The 13,949-nt window shown below is 42.2% G+C and overlaps 1 protein-coding gene across 2 annotated transcripts in view; it reads left to right on the top strand.

Moving 5' to 3' along the window:
• smg1 (SMG1 nonsense mediated mRNA decay associated PI3K related kinase) overlaps positions 1-13,949 on the top strand; it is a 92,450-nt gene that overhangs the window by 37,569 nt on the left and 40,932 nt on the right. For both annotated transcript variants that reach the window (XM_051386807.1, XM_051386808.1), the window contains 13 exons: positions 6,356-6,476; positions 6,828-7,073; positions 7,364-7,515; positions 7,809-7,944; positions 9,028-9,172; positions 9,519-9,657; positions 9,809-10,024; positions 10,112-10,292; positions 10,945-11,106; positions 11,371-11,588; positions 11,963-12,117; positions 12,821-13,043; positions 13,185-13,431. In XM_051386807.1, the coding sequence (XP_051242767.1) occupies positions 6,356-6,476; positions 6,828-7,073; positions 7,364-7,515; positions 7,809-7,944; positions 9,028-9,172; positions 9,519-9,657; positions 9,809-10,024; positions 10,112-10,292; positions 10,945-11,106; positions 11,371-11,588; positions 11,963-12,117; positions 12,821-13,043; positions 13,185-13,431 (2,341 nt within the window). The remainder of the gene's footprint in view (positions 1-6,355; positions 6,477-6,827; positions 7,074-7,363; positions 7,516-7,808; positions 7,945-9,027; positions 9,173-9,518; positions 9,658-9,808; positions 10,025-10,111; positions 10,293-10,944; positions 11,107-11,370; positions 11,589-11,962; positions 12,118-12,820; positions 13,044-13,184; positions 13,432-13,949) is intronic.

The following is a 13,949-nucleotide window of genomic DNA, read 5'->3' as shown; positions in this document are numbered from 1 at the left end:
AAAAAAAAAAAAAAAAAAAAAATAATAAAATAATGAAGAAGGAGGAGGGAAAAAAAAGAAGAAAAAAAAAAAAGGAAAAAAAAAAAAAAAAAAAAAAAAAAAAAAAAAAAAAAAAAAAAAAAAAGAAAGGAGGGGACTCACCTGATCCAGCCCTTACTATAAGCTTTATCAAAGAGGAATGTCTTAAGCCTACTCTTGAATGTGGAGAGGGTGTCTGCCTCCCGAACCACAACTGGAAGCTGGTTCCACAGGAGAGGAGCTTGGTAACTGAAGGCTCTGGCTCCTGTTCTACTTTTAGAGACTATAGGAACCACAAGTAGCCCAGCATTCAGAGAACGTAGTGTTCTAGTGGGGTAATAGGGTACTATGAGCTCTTTAAGATATGAAGGGGCCTGACCATGAAGAGCTTTATAGGTGAGGAGGAGGATTTTAAATTCTATTCTAAATTTTACAGGGAGCCAGTGCAGAGAAGCTAGTACAGGAGAGATGTGATCTCTTTTTCTAGTTCCTGTCAGTACTCGTGCTGCAGCGTTCTGAATTAATTGGAGCGTTTTAATGGTCTTATTGGGGCAACCTGATAATAAAGAGTTGCAGTAATCCAGCCTTGAAGTAACAAATGCATGGATTAGTTTTTCTGCATCTGTCTGTGATAGGATGTGTCTAATTTTTGTAATAATACGTAAATGAAAGAAGGCAGTCCTAGAGGTTTGCTTTAGATATATTTAATAATTTGTTATTACTGTTACTTTGACAACAGACTACTTGTTTTAACTGTAGTTAGTTAGTAGTTACTTTACTACTGTTTTAATGACATTTTTAGTTGACACAAACTGAGTCACTGTAATTAATTACTTATTGACTGAGATTGATTGATTGTGATTGTGATTGAGTCAATCATAGTTACAGTATTACCAATAGTATAGATTAGAGGGGGGGAGGGGGAGAGGGGAAGAGCTCTATATGCAATTAAGAGAACATTTTATAATTTCCATATTCCAATAAAAATCTGGCTTAAAATATTTGATAGTGTCATCTAGCCCATTGCGCTGTACGGTAGTGAAGTATGGGGTCCACTCAGTCATCAGAGCTTTACCCGTTGGGACAAACATCCAACAGAATCTCTACATGCAGAATTCTGCAGATACATTTTACATGTACACAGAAACACACCAACAAATGCATGTAGAGCAGAATTAGGCCGATATCCACTGATAATTAACATTCAGAAGAGAACGCTCAACCTTTTTAACCACCTGAAATCCAGCCCCAGAGGCACCCTCCACTCCAAAGACCTCCAAACCCAAGAACTGAGCCCAGAAAAGAGTCCCCTATGTCAGGCTCAGGCTCATGCTCAGTGACCACAAACTGGCAACTGAAACAGGAAGACACAAAAAATCATGGCAACCAAAAGAAAACAGAAAATGTGGTCACTGTTCGACAGGTGAGGTTGAGACAGAGATTCACTTTCTCCTACAATGTACAAAATTAAATAATACTAGAAAAATGTATTTGAACATGTTCAGCTCTTTGATACAAGATTTCAAAGAGCTGAACGACCTCTCCAAATTAAAATAAAAAATACTCCTCGGAGAAGGAGAGCGGGCACACCTTGCCCAGTATATATTAACATGCCACTACTTGAGGGACAGTGAGTGATGGAGGCGCGCACACACACACACACACACACACACACACACACACACACACACACACACACACACACACACACTGTATATAACTAATATAATGTTCATATAATAATAATGTATATATCTTTGATTTATTGTATTTGAATACTTTGCTTTGGCAATTTTGTTTTTTAAAAAACTTTCATGAGAGAGAGGGAGAGGTTGGGCAGGACCTCCACACAACTCGGGGCATGCTGCGTCACATGCTGACGTAACACGTGTAGACCATAACATGAAGATTTCATGTAAATCAACTCAAAATCGCCACGCAGCACTTACTTCCTGTTGTCAGTAAGTGCCACTATCACTATGTCTGAATATTGTCATGTAGACATGTTCAGGGCGGGACTCTTATCAAACACGTGAAGTTTCGTTGAGATTGGACCACATACGCTGAAATTATGAGGACGTGTTCAGGGAGAGACTGTTAAAGAATATATGATGTTTATTGGAGATTGGACATTAAACACTGAAGTTATGAGTATTGTTTTATGGCGAATCGGCTGAATTCGACAAGTTTTCACCGGCACGTGGTTTGAGGTACTGGCAAGCAGTTTGACATACAGTCACAAATAGCGCAACTTTTCATATACAGTTTGTTTTGATTGTACTGTCCAATTTTGAAGTAGATTTGATAAGTCCCCTATTTATCTTGCAATTTAATACTTGACTTCCAGCGGTTTACCGATATGACATTGCACGGGCGCCGCTAAACGTCTAAGCCACGCCCCCAGAATCCGGCCCCCAAGACACATAAGGCCCACATGTACGAAAATTGCTACGCATGTGTATCATGATAAAAGAAGCAGAAAAGCCTCTTGGACCCATGCCCCAAAACCCACAGGAAGTCTGCAATTTCAATTTTTAATTTTCATCATTTTGTGGTCATTTTGACTTTTTGGGCTTGTATTTGAACGAACTCCTCCTAGGGAATTTCTGGGATCTGCTTCAAAATTGGTCACTAGAGTCACAAAATGGTGCTGAATCTACGCTGTTAATTTTTTCACTGTACGTTGAAGGGCGTGTCCGTGGCGTGCCGTCAAAGTTGGCCATTTTCAACGAATGTCACACTGTGATGGCATTTTTGGCATTTCAGGGCTTCTATTTTTACTAACTCCTCCTACAGGTTTTATTGGATCTACTTCAAAATTGGTCAGTGCAGTCAAAACATGGTTCTGAATGAACGCTGTTCATATTTTGACTGTACGTTGAAGGGTGTGTCCGTGGCGTGCCGTCAAAGTTGGCCGTTTTGAAGTCTGTGATCTTGTATTTGAACAAACAAACGCCTAGGGAATTAATCAGATCTGCTTCAAAACTTGATAGTACTCTTGAATAATGTCGCTGATTACAAGTTGTGCTATTTATGACTATGTTGAAGGGCGTGTCCGTGGCGTGCCGTCAAAGTTGGCCATTTTGAAGTCTGTGATGTTGTATTTGAACAAACAAACCCCTAGGGAATTAATCAGATCTGCTTCAAAACTTGATAGTACTCTTGAATAATGTTGCTGATTACAAGTTGTGCTATTTATGACTATGTTGAAGGGCGTGTCCGTGGCGTGCCGTCAAAGTTGGCCATTTTGAACGAATGTCACACTGTGATGTCATTTTTGGCATTTCAGGGCTTCTAATTTAACTAACTCCTCCTACAGGTTCTATTGGATGTACTTCAAAATTGGTCAGTGCGGTCAGTTTTTTCGTCCAACATTGTGCCTGTGGCGTGGCGTCCCGTGGCATCCAATTTCAAACCTTTGCCATGAAAGAGGGATTCGTCATAACTTCTGCGTACATGATCCGACTGCAACGAAACTTCACATGTTTGATAAGAGTCCCGCCCTGAACATGTCTATGTGATAATATTCGGTAATAGTCAGAGCGCCACCTAGTGGCAACAGGAAGTATCACGTTTTATACTTTCATGTTCCTACTCCTAGCAGGATGATCAGACCCAGCTGAAATTTACTTATAAAATGCAAAACACATTGCTGAATATATGTGATGACTGTGGTGAGGGGGTGTGTCTGTAGCGTGGCGGGAAATTTTGATGTACCTCCACAAAACACGAATTTGCTATAACTTGAGTGTACATTGTCCAATCGGCTCCAAACTTCACGTCTGATAAGAGTCCCGCCCTGAACACGTCTATGTGATAATATTCAGTAAAAGTGAGAGCGCCACCTAGTGGTGAAAGGAAATGTCATTTTTTTTATACTTCCATGTTCTACTCCTAGTAGGATGATCAGATCAAGCTGAAATCTAGTCAGAAAATGGAAAACATGTTCTTATGATATTTCTTGATTGTGGTGAGTTTTTGTTACAGGGCGTGTCCGTGGCGTGGCGTCAAACTTTGATGTACCGCCAGAACACAAAGTTGCTATAGCTTACGTGTACATTGTCCAATCGGCTCCAAACTTGACATGTCTGATAAGAGTCCTGCCCTGAACACATAGTGATAGCACCACCTAGTGGCAACAGGAAGTAATAGTTATGAATATGAAATTCACAGGGCATGTGTAGAGTGGTGCCTGTAGCTCACATACCAAAAATCATGTTTGTCGTGTTTGTAGCGCCCCCTCCAGGGTAAAATAACAGCAGCCCCGGCGCCATGTTTCACCAATATGTACGAAACTTGGTAGGCACGTGTAACATGCCGGGACGTACGAAAAAGCCTCTTGGACCCATACCCAAAACCCCACAGGAAGTCGGCCATTTTGATTTTAATTTTCACTTTCGGCGAACTTTTCGCGTTGAAAATGTACGTTGAAGGGCGTGTCCGTGGCGTGCCCTCAAAGTTGGCCATAGTGATTTCTGTGCGCATTTTCGGTGAATTTTTTGCGTTGTATTTGAACAAACTCCTCCTAGGGAATTTATCGGATCTACTTGAAAATTGGTCAGTACAGTCAAAAAATGGTGCTGATTAAAAGTCGTGCTATTTGTGCATGTACATTAAATGGCGTGTCCGTGGCATGCCATCAAAGTCAGCCATTTTGATTTTTTTGCTCATTTTCTGTGATTTTTCACGTTGTATTTGAACGAACTCCTCCTAGGGAATTTATCGGATCTGCTTCAAAATTGGTCAGTACAGTCAAAACATGGTCCTGATTAAAAGTTGTGCTATTTGTGCATGTACATTAAAGGGCGTGTCCGTTGCGTGCCCTCAACGTTGGCCAGGTTGAATCAAATGTCAGACTGTGATACCATTTCCGGCATTTTGCAATGATTTTCAGTTTTTTTTTTTGCGTTGTATTTGAACTAACTCCTCCTAGAGAATTTATCAGATCCGCTTCAAAATTTGTGAGTACAGTCAAAGAATGGTGCTGATTAAAAAGTTGTGCTATTTGTGCATGTACATTAAAGGGCGTGTCCGTGGCATGGCATCAAAGTCAGCCATTTTGAATTCCGTGCTCATTTTCTATGATTTTTCATGTTGTTTTTGAACGAACTCCTCCTAAGGAATTTATCGGATCTACTTCAAAATTAGTCAGTACAGTCAAAAAATGGTGCTGATTAAAAGTTGTTCTATTTGAGACTGTACGTTGAACGCGTGTCTGTGGCGTGAGGTCAAAGTTGGCCACTTTGAATTCTGTCGTCATACAAACTGATTGAAAAGTTGAGCTATTTGTGACTGTACGTCAAACCGTTTGCCAGTGACAACTTGTCCAATTCAGCCGATCGCCATAAAATAGTACTCATAACTTCAGTGTGCAATGTCCAATCTCCAATAAACTTCATATATTCTGTAACAGTCTCACCCTGAACACATCCTCATAACTTCAGCGTACGTGGTCCAATCTCAATGAAACTTCACGTGTTTAATAAGAGTGCCGCCCTGAACACATCTACATGACAATATTCATACATATTGACAGCGCCCCCTACTGGCAACTAGAAGTATGCGCTGCGTGGCGATTTTGAGCTGATTTACATGAGATTTTCATGTTGTGGTCCGCACGTGTTACGACAGCATGCGGTGCTGCTGCAGCAGAGTTGCGTGAAGTGCAAGGTCCCGCCCAACGCTGCTTGCAGTTTTAATTATTATTATTACTACAATTACTATTATTACTATTGTCACTGCTCATTGTCCCCCATCGTTGTTGTCGTCATCCATCTTCTTCATGTTCATCATCATCATCAGTCATTACTATTAGTGTAGTTGTTGCTACTGTTGTTGCTGTGCGTCTCTCTCTCTCTCTCTCTCTCTCTCTCTCTCTCTCTCTCTCTCTCTCTCTCTCTCTCTCTCTCTCTCTCTCTCTCTCTCTCTCTCTCTCTCTCACCCCAACTGGTTGAGGCAGATGACCACCCACCTAGAGCCAAAGGGTCCGTCCTAGGTTTCTGCCTCTTAAAAGGCAGTTTTTCCTTGCCCCTGTTGCCATGTGCTTGCTCATGGTGGTACTGTTGGGTCTCTGTCAATAATGTTTTAAAGAGTTCGGTCTAGACCTGCTCTACTTGAAAAGTGTCCTGAGATAACTTCTGTTATGAATTGGCGCTATACAAATAACATTTTATTGAATTGGAGCTGCTGGAAAATGAATGCCTATTTTGCTTCGTAAGCCCTGGTTGGCCTGTTCAGAGGCAGTGTTTACCTAAAGTAAACAGCACCAAAAAAATCAACAAAGTAAAACGAACTATTGTTCTGACCATAGAAAACAAGCTGTTTCTATTCTTTGCAGGACTTCGTGATTCCCCTGTCCAGCGAGGCTCTGAGCTCTTGTAAGCAGCAGGATGTCCAGCCTTTCCTTCAGGCCCTCAGATACACCATGTTCCAGAGACAACTCCTCCACAAGATCAAAGGTAGTCCATCAGGACCAAAACCTCACGCCACAAAAACAATTTCTTTCCATCTGCAGCTGGCCTCATTAACAAGGCCCCAACCCCCCACTGACACTGACTCTTAAACCCACCCTGTATATACAGTATGCATTACATTAATGCACTCCTGTTTTGTGTACAGTTTTCTTATCTTTTCTTATCTTTCTTATCTTTATTTATTTATTTATATTTTAAAAGTTCTTTCTTCTTGTGTGATTTTTGTGTGATTTCTATATTTTTGTGTGATTTCTATATTTTATGCACCAAGACAAATTCCTTGTATGTGTAAACCTACCTGGCAATAAACCAAATTCTGATTCCATTCTTGTCCAGGTTACTCTTCCTCCATAGATGGCCACCTAATGGAGCTGTGTCTGACTGCTGTCAAATTTGCTCGGAAAAAAGGCAACATTGCCTTGGCGTCCCGCCTGCTCAGCCAGTGCAGTGATGGGACACAAGAGGAGGAGCACCAGGACGAGCTAAGCAAGGCCTTCAGGCGACTTACCCTGGAGGGAACTCTGGGGGAGAAATGGGGACCAGAGCTGCAGATAGAAAAAGCCAAAGTCCTGAGAACTGCAGGTGAGGAACAGGAGACATTGAAATATTGCTGCTGCAATATAAGGGTGATTTTTGGCAAGGACCAAGCTAGGAAGTTCCATCATATCTGTCCAGAGTGACTTTAACATCCACAAGAATAACAGTACTCACCATAATGTTAGGTTCTACATTAATCTTTCCTTTCATGGTAAATACATCTCACAGTGAATGAGCCTGCACGCATTAGCACACGTCAATTTCTCAATTGTGTTTTAAATGTATTGCTCAGAACACGGTCCTCAGTTTCCTCTAAGCAATGTCTCTGTCTAAAGGCCAGTCCATGACAGCCATGGAGATGCTGAGCAGGGCTGCTCTGTCCTACTGCCATGTGGGGAAGAATGAAGGAGCTGCCTGCCGTTCACTGCTGACACTCTGCAAATGGTTGCTGGCTGACTGGAAGGACATGACACCTCAGCTTAAACAGGCATGCCTACCTTTCAATACAGCTCTACCTTTAATGTGCTCTCAATTTCACTGTTTTGAAATGTATGTGATGTTACTGAGATGTTTATTGGTATTGGGAATATTCTGATCATTTTTTGTAAAAGTAAAAAAAATACACAGCAGTGATTTGTTTACTTTCTTTACACAGTGCTATTTAGCTGTCAAACACAAGAATTGTTTTCCTTATTATAATTTAGTCCTCATTTACAACAAGTGGTGGTATTATTAAGGGGGGGTAAATAACCTATAAGGACTGGTGATGTTTTGGTCTAGGTTGTAAAGAAGCCAGGAGCAGTAAACTCATCCAATGCTGTGAGCAGCATGTCACCTCTGAGCAGGAATATCTCTGCTCTGCTGGAGTTTCCCCTCGAAGAACAGGGCATTCCTCACATCGTCGCTGAGACCTCAGGTAACATTTACAATACAAACTCACCTAGATTAATAAGATAGAAAAGTATTCATACCCGACACATGTTAAAGTCTTCATACCTCTAGATCACTGGCTCTCAAACAGTGGTCTGTGTATCACTGGTGGTACGCAAGCTGCCTCTAGTGGTACAAAGAGGAATATCTGATTTAAAAAATAAATAATTATTGAAACTGATTCAATTCAATTTTATTTGTATAGTGCCAAATCATAACAGAAGTTATCTCAGGACACTTTTCAAATAGAACAGGTCTAGACCGAACTCGTTATAACTGATGAAACAACACTGTCAAAATAATACTACAAAATTTTTAATGACAGTACTATAAGTTCACTGAAATGTTATTTAAAGGACTGGTATTTCCTTTTCCTTGTTTTCTGTCATATAATGTTACAATGTTAGATATTGATATTAAAGGAGGCCAAAGTGTCAAAAAATTTGGTAAACGTATGTAAAAGTAATCCCTGTAAGCAAAAAGCTCAGAATTCAGACTGCTTAAAGAGATGGCTGTTGCAGACAGAGGATGAACTGAAGGGCTGCATGAAGGACGAGTATAAGATAAATAAGGATGATTTTAAAGAGTGAATCATGCAAAGCTACTCTAGTGAAGTCTCAGACTGAGAATATAGAGCTGAAATTAGCATAATAGATCCCCTTTAATATAAGTTTTTATTTCCTGTAATATTTTGTTTCAATATTGGCCAGTTAGGCAGTCACATTCATGCACATAGCATGCACATACATCCATGATTAGTTACGAGTTGAAAAGTGATTGTAGGTAAAATGACACAATGCAATCATGGCTCCAGACGTAAACTATTGGGAAGAGAAGTATGGACTGGGAGGACTGCTTTTCCTCCATATTAGCTCTCATTCTTGAACTGTTTTTTTTTTTTTTTTCAGGATTCAACATCAGTCAAAAACAATAATCATCTTATTAGGAATAAAGCTGTCTCCTAGGTGAACTGTCCGTACCTGAATAGGGTCGGCCTACGCTGCTGTATTTTAACAGTTCTTGATTACATTCTATTTAAATTTTAATCTTGGTGGTGTTCCCTGTGCAGTGAGTGTTGGTGTTGGGGAGCCAGACTTCGTATTGGGCCAACTTTACCAGCTCTCCACCAGCCTGGCTCCAGAGCTGGCAAAGTCCTGGGCAGCCCTGGCCAGCTGGGCTTACCGTTGGGGCAGGAAGGTGGTGGATAATGCCAGGTATGTGCAGACAGTGGACTAGATGTATAGTTACCAGCTTGGAGCTTCACCTTTTATGATCTATTACAGTTAACTCTACCATACCACATTGATAATGTTGTTGTTATTTATTCAATTCAATTTTATTTGTATAGCGCCAAATCATAACAGAAGTTATCTCAGGACACTTTTCAAAATAGAACTCCTTATAAAATTATTTACAGAGACCCAACAGTTCCCATCATGAGCAAGCACTTGGCGACAGCGGCAAGGAAAACTTCCTTTCAAAACTCATTGTTTGTATTTCCAAGCCAGTAAGCAGCATTCTGTAGTAATATTTCTAATTGAAATTTTTTTTTCTCTCCAGCCAAGGAGAGGGTTTGCCTCTTCTTCCTGGGGAGAAAAGGGAGATAGAGGAGCTGCTGCCAGCAACCACCAGTGAAGAAGACAAAGACACCATCTTCAGCATTCTCGGACAGGCCATGTGTCGACCCACTGGCATACAGGTAGGGTATATAACAGTATATAATAAGAAGGCAAGCAGGAGCAACTGCAAGAAGCTGCATTAATGCTCAGCGTGTGCACTACATGCATTATTAACAGATCACTGCTCAGCAGTGCAGATTGTTCTGATCCTACTACTTTGTTGTGTGTCAGGATGAGGACATGGCTCTACAGCAGGAAGACGAGGACGACATGGTGGAAGTGATCTGGCGGCAGCTGATCGCCTCGTGCCCTTGGCTGGGAGAGGCGGGCCAGCCCGTCACAGATGGTCTGATCCGGGTTTGGAGACGGGTGGTGGACCGCATCTTCGGCCTGTACCGGGTGTCCTGCCAGGCCTATTTTACCTTCCTCAAGCTGAATGCTGGACAGGTGAAACCTAATGACAAACAGTGTGTTGCTGTTATGTTGTGGCTGACTATGACTCAGTCCTTCGTAAGTGTGTATTGTGTGTTTTAGGTCCCTATTGATGAGGATGACCCTAAACTCCTGCTGTCCTGTCACAACACCAAACAGAGCAATGACGATGTGATCGTCATGGCAACCCTGCGTCTTCTCCGTCTGCTGGTGAAGCATGCTGGTGAACTGAGGGAAGGGCTTGAGCTAGGCTTAGCCTCAACCCCTACAGCACCCTGGAGGGGTATGTTCTAATGCATAATAAGCATCCACAAGTGAATTCTTCCCATACAAATAGTGTCCAAAGGAGAGTTTGTTCTTGTCTTGTGTGCACAAGAATAAGATTAACTATCTGAGTCATCGATGCACTGGCTGTTGCAATCATGTATATCAGATGAACAGAATAGAAAAGAGGAGTAGGCAAAAGCTGGTTATATGCAGGAAAGGTTTAGTTTTGATTTGACTGGCTCTTGGTCAGCCCATAGGGTCAGAATATGCACACCTACCGATTGGTCACACACACCTACAGCCACATTTTGGCGACAATTGCCATTTCTTCCAGTGAAGTGTGAGTGAGGAGAGAATGACTGTCATTGTGTATTATCCCTCGACCTTGGTAAATCTGTCTAAACTTCAAGTAAGCTTTTATTTCCGTAGCGAACGTTTCCTTTTTTGGCGGCTACAGTGTGACATTTAATTTGCTCAGAGTTTAAGGTTTTCAACCGTGGAGTACAGTAACACCATGAACATGTGTCGCTATCCCGTGTTTAAACAATTATATCCCTGTGTATAAACAGTTTTCGCTTCCTCCCCATCTCTATGACGACCAGTTTCTCACCTCACCTTTCTGTTGTAGCATACTGCTGCATTATGTGATAACGTGTGTCCTTCCCTAGGTATCATCCCCCAGCTCTTTTCCCGCCTCAACCATCCAGAGGCTTACATCCGACAGAGCATATGCAGCCTGCTTTGTCGAGTGGCCCAGGACTCTCCGCATCTCATCCTCTACCCCGCCATTGTGGGCTCACTCTCCCTGGGAGGGGAGGCTCAGAATGCAGGTATTCTGAAACTCTGTTGACCTGGCTGTGTGCAGTTAACATGTCTCATTAATTTTATTAGAAGTGATTTATTCTCATTATCTTCACTGTTTGGCTTCTGTTAACAGTGGAACAGATGACCACCACTGGTCAAAATTGATACAAAATGGTATTTAAGTGAAAATATCAATTTAGTGGCCTTAATGACAATAAAAATTATTTGTGATACCAATAGATATGTATATACTGTAGATTTGTTTAACTTAAGATCAAATGTATTGACAGGGAGTAAATTGCCGTCAGCTCTGCCCACCTTCTTGGGCAGCATGCAGGAAGAGGGCCTGGGTGGGGAGGGGGAGGAGCAGCCAGAGAGTGGCGGACAAGAAGGATCTGGAGAACAGCTCGCAACCTTCTGCTCCAGTCAAGATCAAGCCATGATGCAGGACTGTTACAGCAAGATTGTGGAGAAACTGTCCTTTGCAAACCCTACCATGGTGCTTCAGGTAGGAGGCTACACAGAGAGTTTGTTCCAGTCTCATGCTGGAAACATTCCAGCTCTTGCAGTCTTTGGCAAGCCCTATGTAAGATTATTTGCAAAATACCAGCATTACACTGTTCGTGTTACTTATATCAGCTGTAGCTGAAAAAAGCATCCATATTACAAGACTATATAGTCATCAGTCATGAACTTCCCAAAAGGGAACTTTCAGAGTGAGGGAGTTAGCAGTCAAGCACAGTGTGTACGTGCCCACACAGTCCTGAGTCCTGTTCAGGATAAAAAACAAAACACCTATGTTGGTGGACACATACAGGGCCTGCAGATAAGATTCATGCTGTAGTCTTGAAAAGCTGGTAACCAGTCCTGTGTGCCAACCAGGTCCAGCAGCTGGTGGGTGAGCTGCGCAGAGTGACCTTACTGTGGGATGAGCTGTGGCTGGGCGTCTTACAACAGCAACACATGCACGTCCTGCGTAGGATCCAGCAGCTGGAGGATGAGGTCAAGAGAGTGCAGAACAACAACACACTGCGCAGGTGAGGCTGACCTACATAGACCTTAGAAACCGAGATCCTCAGTTGTAGGCAATTTCTCACTAACAGCTGCATTTAACCTGTGAGTCTATGTTCTGGTAGTTATTAGTCTAAATTGAAAGTACAGTTTCTATGTTCCCTTCGGTTTTGTCTTCATTTTGACTCTCATTTTGGTTCAGATTATGACAATTTAAGATCAAGACTAAAATCCTTCATCCGGTTCAAATATAAAAACCACCAAGATCTAAAAAGTGCTCCAAATGCCACTGAAATTCATGTGCTTATGCAGGATGTATTAAAAGTATGGTCATGTTAATTAAAAAGGAAAACAAGTTTTTTTCATTCAAAATAAACACAATCAAATTTAAATATGACAATTCATGCTGCCTTCTGGAGTGTCTGTGAAGAGTATAGCTTTTTTAAGGTCTGTATTCAGACCAAATGAGGCATTGCAGCAAACGGCAGTCCTCCCATTCTGCAGGCCAATGATCAGACAATATTTAAAGTCAACTTGAAATATCAGTTAAACAGATGCTATCCAGAGTTTAATCGCGATGCCAAGAAGCTTCCATTGGTTTGCCTAAACTCTGCAACTTCATCACTGATGTTAAACCACCTGTTAAAGCCCTTGCTTTCCAGGTCCAAATTGCACTGGGCTGCCTGGATTATACTTGCAAGTCTAGTTATACTCTTTGTTGTGCTGCAGGGATGAAAAGATTGCCATTATGCGTGAGAAGCACTCTGCTCTTATGCGGCCCGTGGTTTTTGCCCTGGATCACGTCTGCAGCATCACAGCAGCTCCAGCAGAGACTCCACATGAGACCTGGTTCCAGCAAACCTATGGTAATGCCATTGTCTCTGCCCTGGAGCGACTGAGAAACCCTGCAAACCCTGCCAACCCCGCCAGCAGCTGGCTCCCCTTCAAGCAGGTGTGTGTCAGAGAGACCTGTAAGCATGGTTTTAGGCTTATGATAGTTATATACTCTTTCTATACATACAATCATCAATACAATCATTATGCATTGTACACAACACAACAAGCTTGACTAAGTGTTGTGGGTGTTTGTCAGATCATGATGAGCCTGCAGCAGCGTGCTCAGAAGCGAGCCAGCTATCTGCTTCATCTGGATGAGATCAGCCCTCGCCTGGTGTCTATGACCAAAACCGAGATGGCCCTGCCAGGCGAGGTGTCTGCGTCAGACGCCGTCACCATACAGAACGTGGGCAACACCATCACCATCCTGCCCACTAAGACCAAGCCAAAGAAGCTCTTCTTTCTGGGCTCAGATGGACGCAGCTACCCATACCTTTTTAAAGGTAGGAGACAGCTCACAGCAGCCAGTATGGGGGGGGAAACAAATAAAAAGGGTTCTTACAAGAATAGCCTTTATCTCACCCGAAGAACATTCAACATTCAATCCAGTTACACTGTGCGCAGTTTCATTGCAGTTTAAAGGAGAATGGTTTTATTTCCTTGAACTAGATTTATACTTATTTGTTAAGGGGGACATTAACATCAACTGCACTCTTGCCTTTATACTTATAGAACATACTTGTCAAAAATATATCTACATGGCTACAGTAACCATTAACTAATTAAAGCTGCAAGCAGCGTTGAGCGGGACCTCGCACTCCACGCAACTCGGGTCGTGATGCGGCCGCGCCACGTGCCGTCGTTACACGTGTGGACCAAAACATGAAATTTCACGTAAATCAGCTCAAAATTGCCATGCAGCGCTTACTTCCTGTTGTCAGTAGGTGGCGCTATCACTATGTCTTAATATTGTCATGTAGACAAGTTCAGGGCGGGACTGTTATAACACACGTGAAGTTTC

This window comes from Dicentrarchus labrax, unplaced genomic scaffold (genome assembly GCF_905237075.1).
Source record: "Dicentrarchus labrax unplaced genomic scaffold, dlabrax2021, whole genome shotgun sequence".
Taxonomy (NCBI): Eukaryota; Metazoa; Chordata; class Actinopteri; family Moronidae; genus Dicentrarchus; species Dicentrarchus labrax.
This window is presented reverse-complemented; position numbering and strand designations above follow the sequence as displayed.